The sequence below is a fragment of the Vombatus ursinus genome, unplaced genomic scaffold, assembly GCF_900497805.2.
Source record: "Vombatus ursinus unplaced genomic scaffold, bare-nosed wombat genome assembly UNPS02014781.1, whole genome shotgun sequence".
In the NCBI taxonomy this organism is placed as follows: Eukaryota; Metazoa; Chordata; class Mammalia; order Diprotodontia; family Vombatidae; genus Vombatus; species Vombatus ursinus.
Window position 1 is genome coordinate 37,457,690 of NW_020954559.1, and position 24,339 is coordinate 37,482,028.

Genomic DNA, 24,339 nt, shown 5'->3' on the forward strand with positions numbered 1-24,339 from the left:
AATGCTGACAAGGCAAGAAGATGGGGAAAAGTAGATAAGGCAGTCATCAAAAGAATAAATATGCAATCTGAAAATAAATATCTTCTATAACACGGAAACGGAGTTCTGGATGTACTTACATTAGTCTTCTAAATTCTGATACAGATAACATTTTGTTTTGTTCTAGTATTGTTATTATAAATTGTTTTGTTCTAGTATTGCCCTTCCTAACTCAAAACCATCTTTGATGATTAATTGGTCCATCAAAGAAACTAAACTTAAAACATCCTTTTTCTATTTTGAATAATACAATAGCATATTGTTATTACACTTAGGAGATGAATAGGTATTATTATTCTTTACCATTTTAATATCTATTTTAGACATTTTAAAGCACGTTCTTCTTGTTTCAGTACTATTGTTCCACTGCTGTTCAGTAACAGTGTAGCTTGAACATCAAACTTTAGTAAAAATGTTTTAATTACTATGAATGTAGCTGCATAGAAGTGATTCCTACAATTTTCCATGTGGTACAAATCAAGGAAAGAAAGCAACATCCACATCTCTTTTTTTTTTTTAATCTGAAATATTAGATCAAAAGCCTTACTCTGGAGTCACTGTCCAGCAGACATCTGGAGATGACAGTGTCCAAGAACACCTCATGAGCTGCGATGATGTGATCCAAGTCTTGAGCCTGCTGGACTTTGTTCCAGAGTTCATCCCATGAACATTCAAGTACCTTGGGGGGGGGGGGGGGAGGAATCAGAACTGATTGAGTTGTACTCTGCCTTAGTGTTTAAATCAGACAAAATAACACTTTTTTTAGATACTTATGTCATAACTAGTATAACGTCTTACTTGCTTAAACCAAGAAAAAAAATTGGATGGTTAAATTGTACCTCAAATGTAATATAATACTGCATTTGATGAATGAAATGGACCATTTCTGACGCCAGAATGTGACACTGATGCAGCACCCCAGAGAACTCTGTAAAAGAAGCCAAAGAATTTATATGTTAAACGCCAAACTCAGATGCAGTTAAAACCAGCACTATAATGTCCCTCTTCCTTATATGTCAAAGAATCACAAGCTATAATGCTACCCTGTTCTTAAAAGGAAAAGACCTCTCTAATCAATTATGTGCAATGCAAGCTAAACAATGGCTTGACCATTTAAACAAATAGTATCATATGATCCCTTAGGACCAGAATACTGTTACCCAAGTCTAAAAGATAAGTGAAATAAAATAAAATTGTACATAATATTTAGTTATTAAAATCTTATATCAATACCCTCCAATTCCTTGAACAAACACTGGCCCTACTTCATAGGTTCTTTACAATTAGTATACCTACTGTGCATGAAACATTTACTATTCCCCTAGCTATTTGGAAATAAAAATGACATTTCTTCAAGGCACTGAAAAATGACCTTGCCACCTGAGAGAAATATGAACCTTTGAAACAGGTTAAGGATGAGTTCAGAGTCTGCTTTTATTCTTTATACGATTATAAAACCATCAAAAGGTTTGAAGGTCACCACTGAGCAGCAGTTCTCTGCTCACCACTGTTAATTTCTGGTACAAAGACCGTAACAGCATATTATGTTACACTAAAGTATGTGATGGATCAAATCAAAGATAAACCCACTAGAGTAATAATTACAAGAAAATGGGTCAAATTTGACATTTTTAAAAATCCACCCACCCAATCCCTTTTCTTGTTAGTTATTCAAGTAATCAAATAGTATATACTTATATTTTTAATATAGTTAAGTGTTTAAGAAATCATTGTCTTATATTTCCCCAACATTACTATATAATGTATATTAAAGCCAAAAATAAGTTTAAAGGAATTGGTCTATCAGCTGTGAATTCTGGTTTAACAGGCACTATAAATTTTAATACTTAAATTTAAGTTAGACTTCTTAATAGCCACATATATATACAACTAAAGTATGAACATATATTAAAAATAGTTGTGTTTGCTGACGTATCTTATTTTTATACCAGCTTTCTGAAGGAAGTGATTAAATGTCCTTACAGAGATTTTGGTGTGCTGATAGTCTGGGTTTTCTGTGTAGTCAACAAAAGAGACATGGTCATTGCATACCCTCTGTTTTTATAATCTCTGACAGATAAACATTGAGACACAGGCATAAAGTATATATTCAGAACTCTATAAATATTCAACATACACAAAGACAGAATAATAAGACTATATGCATGTTCTTTGTACAAAATACAAATTGATATTTATAATCTGCATATTTAGCAAAACAAAAGAGAGGGACAAGAAGGAAGGGAACATCACTTGGCTTCCAGCTGATTAGGCTTCACAGAAAAATGTAGAATAGCTGAAGATCCTTAAAGACAGAAAGAGGTTGATAATTATAGGAAAGAAAGTTATTTTATTCAAATATAACTAACTAGGTATGAGAATATCTAGTTAGATAAAGCATAGTCTAGAATTATAGTGGACTATACTAGTTATTTTCAAGAAGATTTTTTTTAAGTTCTCCACAGAATCACAAAATGTCAGAGACAGATGTCATCTTAGAGATCAAAAGAATAATACTCTCATTTTCCTAGGTTAGGGAAAATTGAGACATAAAGAGGCAAAGTGACTTATCCAAAATCAGTAGCAAAGGCAGGACCAGAGCCTGGTCTTCTTGCTTCTAGGTCAGTGTTTCTTCACTACTACAGCTGACTCCCTTACTAAAACCAGAGGTGAAACACTATACCAGCAATTACAAATATTTTAATTACTTGGGGAGAAAGATGGTAATTTCAATATTCATTACTCAAGTCTTTTTCGTATGTCATAACCCGTAACACAGAGCCCACTATCCTCTAAGCATAGAGTTATGCCCACATAATGTTGCCCCAAGCTATATCATTTAGCAAACTGCATTACTGATGCATTATAACCAAAACAACCCATGAATTTATGCAAGCTCACTACAATAATACTGAGCTGATTATCCATTTGCAACTTATAACAATGTTCCTAAAGAAGCAATTATTTTCTGTCACCCCAATAACATCATTTTAAATCACATCTTGTTTCCATGGGAATCAATTAATATTAGGTGGAGTATGCCTTTGGCTTCCATTCAATTCAATTTAACAAGTATTAATATTCAGCGCCTACCACATGCAAGGTAATATGCTAGTGCTAAAGATATGAAAATAAAAATGAAAAATGTCTGCCCTCAAGGAAATTACATTCTACTGGGGGAGAATGCAACAGATATATAAGAGACAAGACAATTTAAAGAGGAAAAGAGCCCTAACAAGGAAGATCAGAAAAAGCTTCTCAGAGAAGTTGTCACATGGACTTTAAATCCCACTCAGCTATCCAACCGAATCATCGTGCTATCAGTCATGCTGTTGCAACCTTCAGCCCACCAAACTTCCAGAGACCATGCCCAAGAGGAGTTAATTCACTCAGTCTGGTAACGTCTATGAGGTTGAACTGTCCTCATTAGGTTGTGAGTGTAAATTCACAAAGGCCACTGTAACTAGGTGGCCTCAGATCGGGTCATGCTTCACATCCAGATACACATACCAGTCACCTTTTTGCCAATTTACCTGCTAATGCATACCTACCCTGCCTTTTTACTTCTTGCTCTGAGAACTATAACCAAAGCAATATTACCATTAAAATGCTACATTTGAAAGACAATGTCAATCAACTGCCCTCCTCTGCCCTATAACTTCCCAGACCAAAGTATGTTTCCCTAAACCTCTACTATAATACAAGCTCCTCAAAGGCAGCAGAGATTAGCTCACTTTTTTTTATATTTTTATCCCCAATGTTTAGCAAAGTGCCTGACACATAGTAAATGCTTTTCATCCATTCATTCATTCACTGAAGAAAGTTAAGAATTCTAGGAAGTAAAGGGAGTAAATTATAATCATGGAGGCAGCCTTTGCAAAAGCATGGCAGTGAACATTTATTTACATTATTATTTTATAGTATTATTCTCTAAGTACATTAACAAATAAAAATCATCTATCACTTTTCTACCCACCTGATTATCAGTTTTTCACTATCCAATTGTATTTTGCTAAGAGGAAAAAAGCTTAGTGTTAACTAAGAAAATGGTGTTGTAGAACTGAACTATGGGAAAGAAAGGTAACAACTATAGTCAATAGCCCTGAAGAGACCACCAGCTTCTCTCATGTTGACACTGCATTTAAGTACATAAAAGCTCCAAGAAGCAGGGCTTTTATTGTTTCTATTTGTGAACCAACCTTATTATTAGTTGTACTTTTTGGAGAAGAGGTCTGGACCTGTGATTTCACCTGCATGAGGACCTCTCCCTATAGAAATTCCCTCCACCAATGCAGATCAGATCAGCGACTCACCTACAGTTAAAAGTCTTAGTTGCACTGAGATTTTCAGTTACTAGCCCATCATCACAAAGCTCACGTCAGAGGAAACCCAGGTTTCCTGACTCTAAGGTTGCTCTTTATCCAATTAGTCCAACCAACTAATATAAGCTTATATTTATACAGTGATTCAGTGTTTACAAAGAAGTTTTCAAATTTATCACTTGATCCTCACAACTGTACTAGATGGAAAGTCAAAGGATTTTTATTCCTGTTTCATAGATAAGGAAACAGAAAGGCACAGAAATTAAGGGACTTGCTCATTGTTGCATAGCTAATAAATTAGCAGAGATTCAAAATGGAATTTGAACTTAAGTCTTATAACAAGCCCCACTGCTCTTTCTATTCCACCACAAGGCATCCCCAGGAGAGAGGCAACATAAATTGGATAGGACCATGTCATGGCAGGGTCATTAGGTGAGTCAGTAAGCTGTCCCTCTGTGTTTTTCCCTTTGTACTTGTCTTCCCTCTCTTGTGAGTTTGCCCATCCAGAAAGTAGAGGAAGGAGGAAAGAGAAGTTACAGGTCTTGGGCAAAGAAAGCACCAAAAGGATCTGACTGAAATGAACACTTCACAAGGTCAGTGAAGTATGTAGTATGATCATACCTTTGCAGTTGTTCCTTCTCTTTTAGTATATATTAGTTTAAGACGGTGCTAGCTACTAACATGTAATGTGGTTGGTAAACAAAGATTTCATTATTCACCTTCTACTAGAACACTTACATGAAAGTGTTAATTAAGTACATTTCTAGCACTGAATCACCCCTTGGGAACCATATTATTAATGCTTTTCTATCCAGAAAATATGCGTTTATATCTATCTCTAAGTGGATTTCTCTATCCATGACAAAAGATTTTTCCATAATTCTACGGTAACTCATATTTTAGGTTTTATGATTCTGTTACAGTCAATAGTTTTTAGGTTCTCTTTTGGAGCATTTCTAATGGATAAGAGACAAAATGGAAAACTCTTTTTCTGACCTGGAGATCAGTACACATTTCAGTCAAAGTTTCTAAAATTTCATCTCTAAGGTTCTTCAAGTCAGGTGCCTTTCCTTTCCTACATCTATGAGGAACTAGATACAACACACACCTAAAAAGTAAAAATGGATTCTAGTAGGTCAAACTACTGTTCTATGAACTCTGCCCTTCACATGCTCTGCTACCAGCCACTCTGGGTTGCTTATATTGATTTCTTTAGCTAAAAATATGTTTTTAAGAGAAAAATTAACACATACTATGGAATACAACCCAAAAGGCTATTTTAGATGTTCCATAAGATAAAGGTGATATAGATTTAGGTGCAATAATTTATTAATTCATGCCTCATTTAACTATTCTAATGATCCCCCTTTTCAAAAGCCATGATAGCCAATGTTAATTCAGCAATATGTTGTGTCTTCTTTGAAACCATTTCAAAATGTCAAGTACTAATAATACATTTTCTAGAAACATGCCACTTCTTGAGGCCAAAACCTCTTCTCAATTAAGAATACAGGGAACATCTCTAATGTTTCACTTCTAAAGTAAAGTATCTAATATTGATAAACTTAGAGTTAATTTGTGTAGATATTAGCAAGAACAAAAAATAAATCTAATAAAATGTCATATCAAAGTACTGACACAACATTTTTTTGTATGTAAAATTCACTGAACACTTTCACCAATGTAAGAAGTCAGATAAAAACTAAAAAAAAAAAAAAACTACACATAGAATTAATAGTTTAATATACTGTTGCATAATAATTCCTAGGGAAAAACATCCATCTTCATACCATCTCGATCTTCAGAAAGAATCCCTCCAAAAATGTTTTAAGCTTATGTTTAACATGCTAATTTATTTGATAAAGAAAAACTCCAAAATGCAGGCAAACCATGACCTCTCTGGGCCTTAAGTTTCCTCACTGATAAAATGACGTGATTTTAATAAATTAGCTCTAATGTTCCTTCATTCTTTCTAGCTCTAATTTCTACAACAAAGCTACCCAATGATATTAGGGAACAATTATTATAGTATCAGACATGCAAAAAGAAAAATGATCCAACAAACAAATAACTACGCCTTATATGCTACTAAATTAACATGAACTTGTAGATTTAATTCTATATGGAAAAATTAAAAAATGAGCTGTTTCTTCTCTGGTTTATTTGATTGTCGAGACAGATAAGTAATACTCATTTGTAATTCTCTCCTGCCCTCTAGGGGCTGCTTAAAGAACTTCAAGTTTATAAGTTTTCAAACATCTCTGCTGGTCCAATATGTCTTAGATCACATTTTCATTGCTGATATAAAATCTTTTCCAAATGCTATTTTATTTGATTTTGATCCGCAATGCTTTTAAAATAAAGCGTAAGGCAAAAACAGGCCAATATCTTAGCAGTTATAAAGAAGTAAAGGTTTATTTTTAATATTTTTATTATATGAATTTTTTTCAAAAAATTAATCCAAGAACCAATCTTATTTCCTTTCAAGCTTCATCCATTATCACAGACCACATGTGGACAGTGTGGAAGTTGAAGGGAAACAATAACTTTCCCAGAATTACTTATTGATGGAGCTTTAAGGTAGATTCAATTTAATGAATATTCATATATCTACTATATGCAGCCACTGTGAGATTAGTTAAAGCCATATGTCTTTAAAGTTCCAAGTAAAAGACATCCCTTCTAGAAAACTCTCTTATGATTATTTTCCTTGACTCTAACTTAAAGTATCTCAAAAATACACTTTAAGTATATTGCTGAGGACAAAATAAAAAGTTAAAATGGAGAAATATTTCCTATATTATGTAATATTTCCTTTTTAATACAATAAAAGCTCATTAACCTGAATTTCATTAGTTCAGGCTGTGTCAGTTGGACAACTTTTGTACTATATGAAGAAATATTCTACTAGGTAAATTAATAATAAAACAAATTTTCTGGAACCAGGTTTAACTTATTTTACAAAACAAATTGTTTTCAAGGGTTTCAGCAAATTTTAACAAATGGATACAACTAGTTATAAATGAGTAATCTATTAATTAAAATACATCTAGCAGAACTTGTAGCTGGAAACACTTAGTACTTAGTTTAAGTTAGTCTATATATTTGAATTGAATAAAACTTTGAAATATCCTATGAGTCAGGCTTTTCACTAATTCTGAATGTTTTTTCCTCTCAATTAGCATAAAATAACCACAGGTTTTATTAAGTTCCTCATTTGCATTCGCTTCTCAAGTGAATTATAACATGATCAAGGCACTGAGATAATTTTTAGATTTTACTTTTCAACTTTCTAAATCATTTTTATAGCCCTCTTCTGAAACATGTGTAACTTTTACTAAACTTGTTCAGTCCAGAACAAAAGAATAATACAGTAAAAGTCTAAAACAGGGAGGTAAAACCATTTTTTAACTGGCTAGTATTAACAGGAAAACAAATTAGTCAAGAATCACATACAAAAAAACATTTAATCTAGATAATTCTCTTAGGAAAGTATAAAATACTCAATCTACCTTTTTAAATTTAAAGAGAAGAAACTCATACTTCATTTTTTCATTATTGCCAGGAGTAGAGAAAGAAGAAATTAAATAAGACAGTAGAAAGAAAGATGAGAAACAGGATTAAAACAATGAAGAAACAGTAATGAGTAAAAGGGAAAAGAAAAAGTTGTACTTAAAAGGTAGGTGTGTGTGTGGGTGTGGGTGTGGGTGTGTGGGTGTACCCAGACAGAGGGGAAAAAGAAGAGCAGAAGAAGAAAGGGTTAAAAAAAAAGTAAGACAAAGAAAAAGAGGGGTATATAGTGGGTTATAAGATGAATATGAGTTATAGGTCACAGACCGGTTTAGTAGGAATGTGAGCTTGACAGAGTTATCAGTTGTCTTCTGCTGCTCATTAACTGAGTAAGATTTCAATTCCATTTAAAAATTACTAAGTGACTACTACATGTTGGAATTGACCCGGCCAGGGAAGGGAGGGGTCTCTGACTGGGGGAAGAGGGAGGAAGCTACGGTGGCGTGGCGTGGTGGGGACAGCCTGGAATGGAGCCAGGAGAGGAATCAGAGAAGGAAGGATAATAAGTCCAGAACTAGAAAGGTCTGCAGAGGCCGCCCAGTCCAACCACCTCACTTTGCTGGCAAGGAAATCGAGGGCCCAGGGAGCTGAGTGAATTGAATCGCATTGGTAGTAAGTGTCAGACATAGGATTTGAAAACTGTTTTTTTGATTCCAGAGACAATGTTCTTTCCATTATATCCCACTGTACCAGAGCCTTCCATAGCAATTATTACCATGAAGACTCAATAAAATCAAACCAAGGACCAGTGAGCCAACAGCCTGTGCCAAAATGATGATGAAAAAAATATTTTTTTTTTTCTTCTAATGGCCTTTTCTCAATCTTCATCCTTCTTGGGTGCTCTGCAACATTTTATGCTGTTGATAATGTACTTCTGCTGAGTACCCTCTACAATTTCCTTCACAGTTTCCCTGCTGGATCTTCATCTGTAAAAGCATACTAACCAACGCTGACTCATAAGCTCTGTTCTAGGTCCTCTTCATGAACTCATTAGCTCTCTCAATGGTTGAAATATCAGCTCTATTCTGATTCTCATATCTATGTGTTCACCCCTAGTCTCTATACAATGCTTTATAAACATCACCAGCTGGGTTACTGAACATTTCAAGCTGAATGTCCCATAAAAATCTCAAACCCAACATGTTCAAAACTCTTTATCTTTTCCCCCAAACCTAAATGGCCAAATGTCAATCTTTCCATCTACTCTGTATTCATCTAATATTACTTATTTAAATACATATTGCTTCCCACATTAGAATGTAAGCTCCACAAGAGCAGGGAGTCTGTCTTTTTTTCTTTGTATCTCCAGAATTTAACAAAGCATCTAACATGTAATAAGCATTTAATAAATGCTTGTTGACTGATGGATTAATTAAGACATTTTGGAGCTTGATGACTCATTTATTTTGTTTCAAATCCCACTAATACTGGTATGAAATTAGAGAAAGGGGAAAGGAACAAGCATTTATTAAATGCCTACCCTATACCAGGCACTGTCCTAAGTTCTTTACAAATATTATCCCATTTGATCCTCACAACAACCCTAGAAGGTGGGTACTATTATTATCATCCCTATTTTAGAATTGAAGAAACTGAGGCACACAGGTTAAGTGATTTGTCCAGGGTCATATAGCTAGTAAGTGTCTGAGGTCATATTTGAACTCAGGTCTTCCTGACTCCAGGTCCAATACTCCACCCACTAGGCCACATAGCTCATCTATATCTAAACGGATCAATAGAATAGAAATTGTTTTAACTCTAAATGATTTCATCAACAAAAGATAAAGCAAATCAATGAATCTGATGTGAAAAAAAAACTAGAAAAGCAAAAATAAACAAAAAACAAAATTACAAATAACACCAAAGTAGGAAATCTAAAAATCAAATTAGATTGACAAAATGAAAGCAAAAAAAGGCACTGAATAGCTAAATAAAATTAGAAGCTGTTTTAAAAAACAATACTTATAAAAAATTAACTAGTCTGATTAAGAAAGAGAGTAGGAAATCAAACTAGTCCTGTTACAATGAAAAAGAAGAATTCTTAACAATTGAAGATAAAATAAAGGAAATAATCAGAAACTATTTTATCTAATTATATGCTAACAATTGATAACTTAGATGAAATGAATGCTTACAAAAATATAAAATATTTGGATTAACAGAGCTATGTTATTTAAATAACAATATCATAAAGAGAAACTGAACACGTCAACAACTTGAACTCCCAAAGAATGGGGAAAAAACCCATAGGACCAAAATAGATTAAGAAAATAACTTCTATCAAACAAAATAACTTCTGTCAAAGAAATATTACATACTATTTGCAAAAGTATGGGAAAAAAATCCCTTCAAACACAATCCTGATACATGAAAAACATACAAAGACAAAACTAAGAAAAAAACTATAGAACAATATCCTCAATGAAAAATAATATAAAAAAAAATTAAATAAGATACTAGCAAGTAGACTAGAGCCTATAATGTCGGGTTAGCTTAATATAAAAAATTATAAATATGGTAGAGAATATTAATAACAAAAATAACCACATGATCAACATGATCACTAGATGCTAAAAAGACTTTTGACAAAATCCAACATATGTTCCCATTAGAAAAAAAAAAAAGACAAGGAATAAGTGGGCTTTCCTCAATATGTTAAGTAATATCTAAGTGAAAGCAAGAGCTTTCATTATATGTGATGGATAAAAGCCAACAACCTTTCCAATAAGATTGGGGTGAAGCAATGACATCTATTATCACCACTACTATTTGATGTCGTATTAGAAACATCACCTACAGCATAAGATGAGAAAAAGAAATTAAGAGAATAAAATTAGAGGAGAAAGAAGATGATCACTTTTTGTAGGTGACATGATGCTCTATCAAGAGAATCCTAAAAGATCAAATAAAAAAAAATTAGAAATCCAAATTAAAGCAAATCTGAGGTTTCACTTCACATCCATAAGACCGACAAAGATGACAAAACACAAAAAGGTCAATTATTATAGAGGCTGTGGGGGGGGGGCAAAAAAAAGGCACATTAATTCACTGTTGGTGGAACTAAGAAAATATCCAGCCATTCTGGAAAGCAATTTGGAACCATGCCAAAGAAGTCAGCACGTTCTATGAAACTGTATATCTCCTTTAAAAATCCTTCAATACTTACCATTAGGTCAATATACCAAACACATCTAAGACAGAAAAAAGATCCATACTTACAAAAATATTTACAACAGGTTTTTTTGTAGTGGTAGTAAAAGCAGCAAAGAACTGAAAACTAAATGGAGACGGGAATCACTTAAAAAATTATGATATATGAACATAATATCATTGCAATGTAAGAAATGAAGAAATGGACCGTTTCAAAGAAACGTAGGATGACTTGTATGAACATAAGGAAACAGAACTGAGCAAACCCAGAAGAACAAATTTATACAATAACATCATAAAAACAACTCTGAAAGGCTTGAAAGCTATGATCAGTGCAATGACCAACTATGATTCCAGGGTACTGATAACGAATCATGCTACCCACATCTTGCAGAATAAGACATACATTTTTAAATACAGATTATGTAGGTATTTGTTTCGCTTGATGTATTTAATACAAGGGCTTTGTTTTTCTCTTTTTATTTTCCAATGGAGTCTCCTCATCGAAAGGTTCAGGGGAGGAGGAGAGGTTTCTCTGAATTTAGTTTTTTTTTTTACTCTAAAGAACTGAATCAAGGAGTGTCTCAAATTTAAAAAAAAAAAAAAACTTGTGAAGTATGCTCCTTGAATGTCCATAGTTTAGAGCTCTATAACTTAATTTTTATTATGGCCTATCGTGTAAGATAGGTGACATTCTTTTTACAATGAACATAAGACTTTACATGTTTATATTTAAGATGACATTGCCATAGATAACAGTGACCAAAAAAGGATTATTCCCTTAACATTCTACTTATGAAAGAAACAATTCACCGCAAAAAGCCAAAATGCAATCATTTCTTTGTTCTCATATGCATGTTTTCTGCATTTTTGTATATTGCCATAAATATGTCGATTTGTGTCTAGTAATTTATAAGAGTCTTGACCTTTTTAATCTTATAGTATCATGGGAAAGAAGCTGTCAAAACATCACTTCTTCAAGTCATTTCCTACTAGAGTCCAAACTATATACACACTCCACTTTGCATCTGCTTCTCTGCCTGGTTTCAACTCCAGGGAACAAGATTCCTATTCCAGGATAAGGTCATCACTTCCTTGTTTTTGTTTGTTTTGTTTTTTTTGCTAGGCAATGGGGTTAAGTGATTTGCCCAGGGTCACACAGCTAATAAGTGTCAAGTGTCTGAGGCTGTATTTGAACTCAGGTCCTCCTGACTCCAGGGCCAGTGCCCTATCCACTGCGCCACCTAGCTGCATCTGGTCATCACTTCTAATCTCACCACCAGGCTGTTAAATCAAGTTTTGACTGAAATCATCTTCCTGAGCCTCCCTCTTCCTCTTACTAGAGGGTTGGAGGGTGGGATACCAAATTCCTCCCAATGCCTTTCTCTGTAAATGGTAGAAACTGACTTTCAGTTCACTCCACTTTACATCTACTGCTTTGCCTGGTTTCAACTCCAAGGAACAAGGTGCCCCCAGGAGAAGTACTGCCTAGAGGTGCCTCCCTTGCCCCATTTTCCTGCCTCCTTTTGTGTGTTATCTCCCCCTTTAGATTGTAAGCTCAGTTTTTCATTTTAATTGTATCACTAGTACTTAGTACAGTGCCTGGCACATAGTAAGTAGCATCTAATAAATGTTGTTAGATTGGTTTGGACATATAGCAAGTAAAGTTATCTTTAAATATAAAGGAAAATAATAGAAGCAAAAAAGTTAGTTCATTATCAAGACACTGACAAGCTAATATCAGACCACAAAAAATTCATTCTTACTACATACTCTTACAACTGCTACAGAACTCTTATCTTTCAATGCTAAAAATAATACAGAAGATTCAAGCTTTATTCTGAAAACAGAAGACTGATATGATGACAAAATATTTATATAATGCAAAATTGATCTAAATCAGAAAACATTAAAGATACCATTATAGAGAAGGAACAGCAGTTCCTATGAAAGTTTACCACTTAAGAATTGGTCTATTCAATAGTATTCCAAAAAAAAAAAGGGAAGAAACAACTATGTACAAATTGAAGAAACTTTTAAATGTTCACCTAAAAAAAGATAATAAGCTATTCCTACTTCTGCCAATATTTGAGAAACATAAACAACTGCACAACATGACATTCTGATACAATCCAAAAGCCAAAGGGTTGCTGAAGATAGACAGCCCTTTCAAATGCTGGAATTTCTAATGTCCGTGACAGTATCCTCATTTCCACCTATCATTATTACCATAAGCATGGCTAAAGTTGGAAAGAAGTTATACCTTGTTTTCTTCTTTTCCATTCCTGTTAAGTCGGTGCTACCGTATTAATCAATCTAGTCTCTTAAACCAAGGCAGGGCAGGGGGAGATGAGAAGAGAAAAACCAGAAAAGATCTTTTGCAGAAAGTGAGATTTGAGCAGAAGCTTTTTTTTTTAAATTAACTTTATTTTTTTGGTGTTCCTACTCTCCCTCAACTGAACAACAAAATAAAGAAAAAAAGAGTGTAAAATAAGGGGGAGGGAAATAAAAGGAGGAAGAAGAAGAGAAAATGAGAATAAAAAGGAGAATATAAAAGAAAAATAATGAGAGAATGGGAAAGTAGGGGAGGGGGTAAGGGAGAGAAAAGGATAAAAGAGTGAGAGGAAGACGAGAAGAGAGGGACGGAGGGGGTGAGGAGAGGAAAGAGGGAGAGGGGAAAGACTTCATAACAACATGCACAGTCAGTTGAGCAAATTCCTTCACTGGCAATATCCTAAAACATACATCTCATTCTGCACTGTAAGTTCATTACCACTCTGTCAGGTTGCAGAAAGTAGCTTCATTTTCAGTCTTCTATAATCACAGTTCGTAATTCCATTTATCAGAGATTTTCAAAATTGTTATGTAAATTGTACTTCTCATTTTGCTAACTTTTACTCTGCATCAGTTCATGTAAGTCTTCCCAGGTTTCTCTGAAGCTATTCATTTTGCCATTTCTTATTAATAAAATAATATTCCATTATAATCATATACCATAAATTGCTTAGACATTCTATAATAAGTAGGAACCTCCTTAAACTACTACCTTTTTGCTACTATGAGAAGAGCAGCTATAACTATTTTTGTACATATGGGGCTTTTTTCTCTTTTTTTGATATTTTTGTGGTATAAACCTAATAGTGGTATCACTAGACATATGCCTAGATTATGTACTATTAAGTGACTTTTTAGTAATAGTTCCAAAACGCTTTTCAGAACTAATTCACAGCTCCATCAACAATGTGTTAGTGTACCTGTTTTCCCACAGATCCTCTTATATTTGTCATTTTCCTTTTTAATCATCTTGGCAAATCTGATAGGTATGAGATGGAATTCCAGAGTTGCTTTCATTTGCATTTCCCTAATTACTAGTGTTTTGGAGCATTTTTTCATATGGTTGTTGATAGCCTGGATTTCTTCTTTTGAAACTGCTGGTTCATATACTTTGATCATTTATCTATTGAAGAATGGCTCATATTCTTATATTTTTTAATCAGTTCTTTATCTATATTGAATATAAAGCCTTCATCAAAGAAACTTCCTACTAAGATTACCCCCTTCCAGTTAACTGCTTCCATTCTAATTTTAACTGCACTGATCCTGTTTGTGCAAAAACTTTTAAATTTTATATAATCAAAATTGTCCATTTCATCTTCTGTGATTATTTCTATAACTTGTTTGATCATAAGCTCAATAGCTGTAAAGGGCAATTCCTTCCTCTACTTTGCTTGTAATGTCATCTTTTATGACAAAGTCATTTATCTATTTGGCATAATCTTGGCATATGGTGTGAGAAGCTGGTCTATAAACCAGCTTTGCTATAAAGACTGCTTTATAGTTTTCCTAGCAGTTTTGTCAAACAGTGAGTTCTTATCTCAGTAGCTGGGATACTGGAATACCTAGTAGCTGGGTTTATCAAACACTAGACTACTACATCTGTCTCCTCTGTATGTTATATATCTAATCTGCTCCACTGATCAACCTCTATCTTTAATCAGTACCAGATTATTTTAATGGTTACTATTTTGTATTATAATTTGAGATCTAGTATTGCTAGGCTCCCTTCTTTCTCCCTTTTTAAATTACTTCCCTTAAGATTCTTAATCTTTTTTTCCTCTAGGTAACTTTCAATTTTTTAAAAATGTTTTTCCTAGCACTATGAAATAATCTTTTTGATTGGTATGGCAATTAAATACGCAAATTAATTTAGGTAGCATCGTCTTTTAAATTACATTGGCATGACCTACTCATGAACAATGAATGTTTCTTTAATTACATAGGCCTCTTATTTTTGTAAAGAGTGTTTTATAGTTGGATTCATATGTGTGTCTTGATAGATTCCTAAATGTTTTATACAGTGTCATTATTTTGAATGGAATCCCTTTCTATCTACTATGTGTTGTTTGCAACATAAAGGAATGCTGATGATTTATGTGAATTTATTTTATACCCTGAAGTTACTGTTTAAATTTATGTTAGTTGACTTTTTAAAGTCTCAGTAAATCATCATATCTAAAAAAAAGTAATAATTATATTTCCTCTATGCCTATGCTTATTCTCTCAATTTCTCTTTCTTATCTTACTGCTATGTGTTGTTTGCAACATAAAGGAATGATAATGATCAGCTTTACTATATCTCTGATCTTACTGGAAAAGTTTCAAAGTTTTTCCATTATATATAATGTTAGCTCCTGGTTTAAGAGAGATATTATTTACTGAATCTTGAAGGAATCCAGGGAAGGAAGTAGTGAGAGAATTTCAGGCAAAAGGACAGCTAATGAGAAAGCATAGAGTCAGAAGGTGGAACATCACATACAAAGAACAGCAGGAATGCCAGCATTGCTGGATCAAAGAATACATAGAGGGGAGTAAGTGTAAGAAAACTAGAAAGGTAGGAAGAGACCAGGGCTTTAAATATCAAACAGGATTTTGAATTTAATCTTAGAAGTAATGGAGAGTCACTGGAGCGGGGAAGAGTATGACCTGGTCTGATCCACGCTTTCAGAAAATCACTTTGTCAAATGAAGAGGAGGGATTGGAAATGGGGGGAGTGGTGGGGCAGAGAAGGCAGAGAAACCAAATAGATAGCTATCGCAATAGCCCAGGCCTGAGATGATAAGGGTCTTTAGTAAGATGAAAGATGTGTGAGAAGAAAGATAGGGAACACACACAGGAAATACTGTCAAGGTAGAAACAACAAGACATAACAACAGATTGTATATGGGGGTAAAAGTAAAGTGTTAAAGATGACACCAATGAGGCAAGCCTTGGTGACTTAGAGTATAGGTGGTGCCATCAAAAGTAACAAGAAGGTTTGGAAGAAGAGAGAGTTTAGGAGAAAGATAGTAAGTCCTTTTTTGGATATGCTGAGTTTGAAATGTCTATGGGACAATTAGTTCGAGACATACAAAAGGCAGTGACATGAAATTAGAGTTCAGGACTGAATATAGAGATCTGGGAATCATCTGCATAGATAACTGAACCCATGGGAGCAGAAGAGGTTACCAAGTGAATAGTATAAAGGGAGAAGATAGCTCAAAATAAGGCCTTAGGGTATATGGCCTTAGGAATCAAGGGTGTATGAGATATTTTTGCCTTAGCAAGAAGGGCCACTTTTTCGTGGTGGGGCAAGAATGAAGGAGGAGATGGTGGAGAAAAGCATCTGAGTGATTCAAGATGATGAGGAGGGGAAAAAAGGGAGCTCTTGCTCAATGTACTCAAGTTTTGGCAAAGTATGAGGAAAGTCCCTTACCTAAAAGGGTGAGAGGAGTAGGGGTACCATGGGAAACTTAAAGAGGGAAGAAGAGGTTTGGACTAGTTGCTGTGGTGAGTGGAATGATAAAGTGATTATGAAAGGTATAGAAGTAGTATCTTGCTTCAATCAGTTAAGATTAGATATGGTGTGATTTTCTCTATTTCCAGTATTACATTGTCTTTGAACCCTTAAATCTGATAGGTCTTTAACCTAATAATGAAGAGAAGTTTTCAAACTCTTTCTTCAAGAAGCAACAGTTTTTTCTCCATTATATTACATCACTATGAGATAAGGTTATATAAGGCTTCCTTGGAGGTTTCCTAAAATACTTTATGTTTCAGCCAAATCAAAACTCATTAGTATAGAAAAATACATACAAATTTTAAAACTTTAATATAAGTTTTCTACTCACTTATTAACTAACACCTCACAAATTATCAATCCAAAAACCTGGCCAACTGCCATCAAATTTATATGCAGCTTTGTAAAACTGAAAGTTAGTATTCTAAGAATAATTTAATGTTATGATTTTTGAACCACAACACAATTACTAAAACAATCTTGACTAAGAAATGTAACTGATACACTTGTAAAATATGTTCAGGATATGAACTTTGATCAACCATACACAGAAATCATCCAAAAAAAGTATTCATTTACATTTCTGAAGTAAAACAAAGAATGGCAGAATGAAAAATAAACCAAAAATGAAAGAGTTTACAGCAAATTAGTGACCTGGAAATGGACTCTGAGAAATAATCATCCACACTAATATCACATTACTAGCTATACTGACTTACTTGCTGTTCTGTGCAGATGACAGTCCCATCTCCATGCCTCTGCACTGACTAAACCTCATGTCTGGAACACACACTCCCTCTCTGCTTACCTCTACCTCTAAGAATCCTGGGTTTCCTTCAAGTATCAGCTCTCACATTACTTTCTATATAAAGTCTTTCCTGATTCCCTAAGAAACTAGCACTACTTGTCTCAAAACTACAATGCATTCATTTGGTGTATACTATACTTATATATGTACATTTGGTGTATACTATACTTACATATGCACATATTATCTTCTCTGTTAGAATGTAAGCTGAATGAAATTTCACTTTTGTCTCTCAATTCCCAGCACTTACCCTAATGCCTGGCACACAGCAAATATTTAATAAACATTTTTTGACTTGATTGAGTATTTGAGCCTAAACTAAATTAAATTTCCTCAAAGGCAGAAACAGAAAAAAAAACTAGCAATGATTTTTAACTTTAGTCATATTATATGATTTCATTATTTTTTTAAGAATCCAGCAAAAACAGTTTGAATCAGCTATAAACAGATTCATCTATAAAAGAAAATTCAGTAAAACAGAGTTTATGTTTTACCTGGCATATTTTTCAGGAGTTTTGCATTACACATATGTCCTTTCCGTATGTCAGTGAGGATATATTCCATCCGTTTAGCTCGCCAAAGAAAGTTAAACACCCTTAGATAGTGACTCATGCACTCTCTAGTAAACACCTGAAAAGAACAGCAAAGTCTTAAAGTATTGCCAACATTTACAAAGACATATTTTATGTCTCAGCAGTTTTATAAAGAAAATTTATTAACACCTAATCTACTACAAGATGGCAGTACAATCAATATAACTACGAACAAAATGTACAATTTACACAAATGTGAAGTTTTGAAAAGAAATGATCAAATATATCTTCAATTAAAAGACAAAAATGCTATTATTAAAATCCTATTAGAAGGGCAGCTAGGTGGCCCAGTGGATAGGGCACCAGCTCTGGAGTTAGGAGGAACTGAGTTCAAATCCGCTCTCAGACACTTGACACTTACTAGCTGAGTGACCCTGGGCAAGTCACTTAGACCCACTGCTTAGCCCTCCCCAAAAAAAATCCTATTAGAACATAACTTGTTCTTCCATAAATTTGGATATCTCAAAAGTAAAATACTTTATATTTGGCTTTGGGGTAGATATATTGCCACACTAAGACATTCATTCACCATTTACCAGAACTTACTATTCTTATATATAACATCTCATCTCCAAATCTTTGTATAGGCTGTTGTCCTTGCCTGGAAAGTTCTTCATTTCACCTCTAGGAACTGCAACTTCAAATATCAGCTCAAGTGCTAGATCCAATAAAAAGCCTTTCATAATTTTCCCAATTGTTAGTTTTGTACCCCCATCTACAAAATTACACATTTTATATTTACTTATATGTGTATAGAGTATTTCCTCCAATTAAACGTAAACTCCTTTAGGGCAAGGACTATTTTTTTGTTTTTGTTTTTGTCTTTGTATTTCTAGTACTTAACACAGTGTTTGGCATATAATAAGCACTTGTTGAACCTGAAGTGGTCAGCAATATTTCTGTAGTAGTCAAATATATGTCAAGGAAGCAAGGTGTTTTAGTGAGAACACTGGATAAAAAGAGTTAGGAGATAAAGTTTCTTGTTCAAATACTTACTCTTTCACTGGGAGACCCTAGACAAATCACTTTACCTCTGTAAGTTACAGTTTCTTTGCCTAAAAAAGGTAGAAGCTGGACTAGAAAATCTCTAGGGTACCATCTATCTCTAAAATTCTATATATGACTCTGTTTATTTTTGTGTGTGGCACAACTGTGAATGTTAAAAGAGCTCAGAGAAGAGAGAACAAGATCTGGAGGGGTTATAGAAGACTTCTTGGATAAGACTGACCTTGAATGTAAAAGAATGGGTAAAAAGATGTTTCAAATAAACTTTACTGAAATCTTATGTTTTTATAGCCCCTACATTTGCCAATTCATTGTTTGCCTTCCCCCTCACAAAGAGTGATCCCTTCTAACAAAAACATTTTTAAAGGGTAAAAACCAGTTCTGCCAAATCAAACAACATATTTAAAAATTCTGACATAGGCATTGTTCTACGCCCACAATCTGCCTACCTCTGCAAAGGGGAGGAGAGATACCTTCTATCTTTTGTGAATGCCAAACTTGATCACCATAATTCTGCAGCATTCAGGTTCAAATGAGTATAGTCCCAAGAGTTAAGCTGATGTTTATAAACTACATAAAACTATATAAAAGTTGTATGTACTCTGTGCCTATTTCCCACTAATCTGTCCAGATCTCTGGAGAAGAAGTCCACACAGGACTGAGGGTCATTCTATAACATACCTTATTTTATGATTTGCTATGATCAGCAAATTCTGGAGCCAGTCTGTTGATGATTAGCTAGGTTGGTCTTCAGAAAGCAAAAATGATCTGCTAACAGGACTATAACTAGATAGTTATCTGTTACCACAAGTTCTATCTACATGATCAGCTGAACTTCTTTACTGATAAAAATCAATAATACTTCTCTTTTAAATATTTCATTGCTCATAATTACTCAGTGGTAATGTATGACATATCATTTTAGCCCACCATTCATCTCTCCATTGGAAATAATCTGCAATTTCTTAGGGACTGAAGGATTCCATGTTTCAGAGGCACAAAATATCACATAGACACTGGTGTTTAAAAAAGTTTTCCTTTGCTTTTTATTCCTGAAAAAAGCTTGGGGTAACAAATACAATCCATCCTCTTCTGTTTCTCCTACAAAATTCTGGGTGTACTAGCTCTTTTTCCATTTGCAGTGTCTAACTGTAGTGGGAACAACATCCTTAACACTTTCCCCCATGCAACTAGTCCAAGTTAGGCTAGTTTTTCCCTAAGACAAAGGTGTTTCTAAGATTTGATTGACCCAGAGGTCTAATGCTCCAGCTTTGACTTCCATGACATAGCTTCCTGATTGAGTCTGGCCATACAGATGTTGCTTTCTGAACATGAATGGGCATGTGGAGTTCATAGATGTCAAGTTGAGGCTCTTTAGACTTGGAGGATGTCCCCAATACAGAATGTCCTATGAACATTATACAAGTCACCACAATCTGCTGTGGTAGCCAGACGTGTTTCCATATGGAGACAAGGTGGGGTCTATGTCCACCTAAGCTAAGTTTTGGAATATCTTTGTTGAATCAAGGTCTAGCGCAGATAATAACTCTTTCATAAAATCTTCTTTGATAATCTTCCTGGAAGTAATTTTCCCTCTTCTGTGGTCCTGAGCTACAGTGTTTGTATTTATCCTGTTATTACTTCTCTCATTCTGCTACAAAAATATAAGTCCCTAGAATGAATGTGAGGACTACATCTTGCACATCTTCATGTGTTCTGCAATGTTTACCAAATAATAAATACTCATAAACACAGGTTCAATTAAATTTGTAACTGCTATATTGCTGTTATGCAATTTGGTTTTTCTTTGTTGATTCAAAATCTTGTGATACATGAGGGCCATCATTATAAATACTAATTCTCACTACACCAGTATTATAGATATCTACATAGCAGACAGGTCTGAATATCTACTGAATATGAACATGTTTCAAACATTTATCATTTTTCCCTCTTTTAAACTACTTCTTGATATATGTTTTTCTTGTTCTTTGACTATTTTCCAAAAGATAGAATGTGGAAAAAATTCTAGTTTTCACCAAGTGTTCAAAGAGTTTCTCTATAGTGTTAAATGAACAACAATATATGCCTTTGCATTGCTATTCAGTCCTGTAACATTATGAAATAATTTAGAGATCACACATATAGATAATGTTCAGTGATTTAAAAGATTTTCTCCACAGGATACCTATTTCTCTAAGCACTTAAGCTTCTGTAAAGCATTCATCTAATTTAATATGGTATCCTTTACACTATGCAAAAATATCAAATGTACATCATCTAACATGAGTACTTGCAAATACATTTCTTTTATATTAAATCTTAGATTATTTTCTAAGCCTTATAGGAAAACCTAATCTCTGCTTGATTTTAGCCAGCAAAAAAATGCATAGCAAAAATATGCATAGTTTGTATAGAAAATAGACAGAAAAAGTCATGTTATTTAGAATGATGCACTTAACAAAATGTACTTTAGTAGGTTATTCAGGGAAGATAACTAAATGTCTATAAGCTAAGTATGTTAATAAAGTCAAATTTAAGAATAAATCATATAATTTTAATTATTATATAAGTCAGGTTAACAGTACCAATTTAGGAATTTAAAGGAAGAAAAATTTCACTAACAGTCAATATTTCACAGAATTAATATGACGCCAGTAGCACAGGAGCTGTTAACCTAATTTATCATGCTAGAAGGGACACTGACATGGCTATGGCAATAGTGATTTAAATTTTAGAGGTATAAGAAATCAGTGTGATTCAGATCATTTGGATTAGGGCTCTTCTAAGATTTCTAGGTAGATAATAAGATGTCCAAACAATATTAGTTTTAACTATATTGTAATATAAAGTTTGGCCAAGTGAAGATATCAAATACCTAATTTTTGATCTATTGATTCTAAGTTCAAAAAGATACTAGTCAATAACAATATGTTAAAACCTCTGCAAAAAAAAAAAAAAACCAGCCATGTTAAGAAGAGCTACTTCTGCCTTTACACATCTGTAAGAAGACAACTATGCTGGTCAAACTTTTGTTCTTTGATAAGTGTTAAAAGAAATAGTACATTTCTTTATATATGGTAAAAAGCACTTTGAACAATAGTACAGCTATTTTCTCATCAGTTCAAATGAATACTACATATCAAATTTTATTTAAGTAGTACAAATATGATTCCCCTGAAATACATTTTATAGTTTCTTGCAAATTATCCCAAATTAGTTGCTACAGTCTAGGAATAATAGAATAAAATGAACAATCCATTTATTAAGTACTTGCTGAAATCTACAAGAGAACAAATGATTTATTTTTTAAAAGAATGTTTTTAATAATGGGGCATTTTAGCACTCATTAAAAATTTAAAGAAATTGAAGTTTTGGCTTAAGTGTTCATTCAATGGGTATATCCCCGATGCCAAGTGATCACTTTAATCAGAATTTCTTACAGTAGAAAGTCCATTTAAAAATAACAAAATATTTAGCCATCTAAGCAACTATGAATGCTATACAAATACACAAAATGATCTTACAGTTGCAATTGGTCCATCAACATGATAGTCTAGGCTGAACACATCCCATCCAGTATCACCTGGAGATACCTAGTATGAAAAAAAAATTGTGCTAAAGATCTTATTTATTCTTCCTAAGGAGAAAACAAAGCAAAATAATGTGTAAACTGTGAAAATCGTCACAATGTGGTAACAGTAGACAGATTTGTTTTGTAAATAAGTAAGTTTTGGGTTAATTTCCATTTTTTTCTATTGACAAAAAATATACATAATTAAGATATGCCTCATATAATTTAAAAAAACACTTCAAACAACGAAAGGCAAAAAACTACTTATCTTGATTTTTATTACAAATGAACAATTATCATGCCTCTGAAAAATCTATTCTACCACTAAACACATCAATTTGATGATAAATTATATTCAACATTTTATAATCTGTCCCTTGCCCACCCCCCAAAATATCTTCAGTGCCAGTAAAAGTATTAAATGCAACATTCTATTTTAACACAAAATTCATTCTGATAACCTTTTTTGTAACTGGCATATATCGTTTTAAATAGGGACAAGGTCAAAATACCTCCAGAAGCCTAACATCCAGTCGTTTAAGGATTTCAGGACTGTCAAACTGTGCATTAGTTGCCCTGACAGCAGTTTCCAGAATTCCTGTCAAGTTATGCTGATACAAAGTGGTAGCTGGACGGACAAGCTCTGGTCTGACAGATAAAAAGACACATTTAAAGAAATAATTAGGTGCTTAAAAAGTATTTTGATAACTAAAGCATCACAACACAGGATAAATTTACCTGGTTTTAAGATAGGATATCTCCAATTATTTCAAACATTATCACCAAAATCGATTCCCAATACTTGGCATACCTCAAAACAAATTTAGTTTTAATTCACTTTGAGCATTCAAATATCACAACCCTCAAAAGGCTATAAAGTGCTCCATTATAAGATGTCTGCATTTTCAAATGCTTATTTATCATATATATTTCCAAATAAGTGAGATAACATTTTTACCCGTTAGAATTCATTCATTCAATAAGGATTCATCAAGCATTTATTATGTGTTTGGCACAGATTTAAAAACTTAAGAATAAAGCCTTTCATCATCAATTATAAACATATCCCTTTCATTTCATAAGGCCCTGACATACCTATATACAGACATGTGCACATATGTGTGTGTATACATACACAGATATTCATAGATATACACACAAATAGGTTTTGCCATCACACACACACACACACACACACAGAGTTAGCTTGTCAATTCCTCTATAATTAGTTTAAGGAAGATATAAATATCAAATTCCCCTAAAGAAATACAAAAACATACCTTTAGGAAGAAACAAATGTAAATACTTTAGCATAATAAACTTATTTTATAGCTCTAGATTATACCAAATGTACCAAATTCTAACTTTATATTCCAAATGATGATTTCACTCTCTCACACACACACACACACACACACACACACACACACACACACACACAC

General features: G+C 33.6%; 1 protein-coding gene across 1 annotated transcript in view; it reads right to left on the reverse strand.

Moving 5' to 3' along the window:
• Positions 1-24,339, reverse strand: part of LOC114046104 (gamma-tubulin complex component 3) — a 144,861-nt gene that overhangs the window by 17,394 nt on the left and 103,128 nt on the right. The window contains exons 15-19 of the mRNA XM_027866357.1: positions 23,410-23,545; positions 22,851-22,919; positions 18,220-18,355; positions 879-967; positions 587-718 (exon numbers count right to left, since the gene is read on the reverse strand). Of these exons, the coding sequence (XP_027722158.1) occupies positions 587-718; positions 879-967; positions 18,220-18,355; positions 22,851-22,919; positions 23,410-23,545 (562 nt within the window). The remainder of the gene's footprint in view (positions 1-586; positions 719-878; positions 968-18,219; positions 18,356-22,850; positions 22,920-23,409; positions 23,546-24,339) is intronic.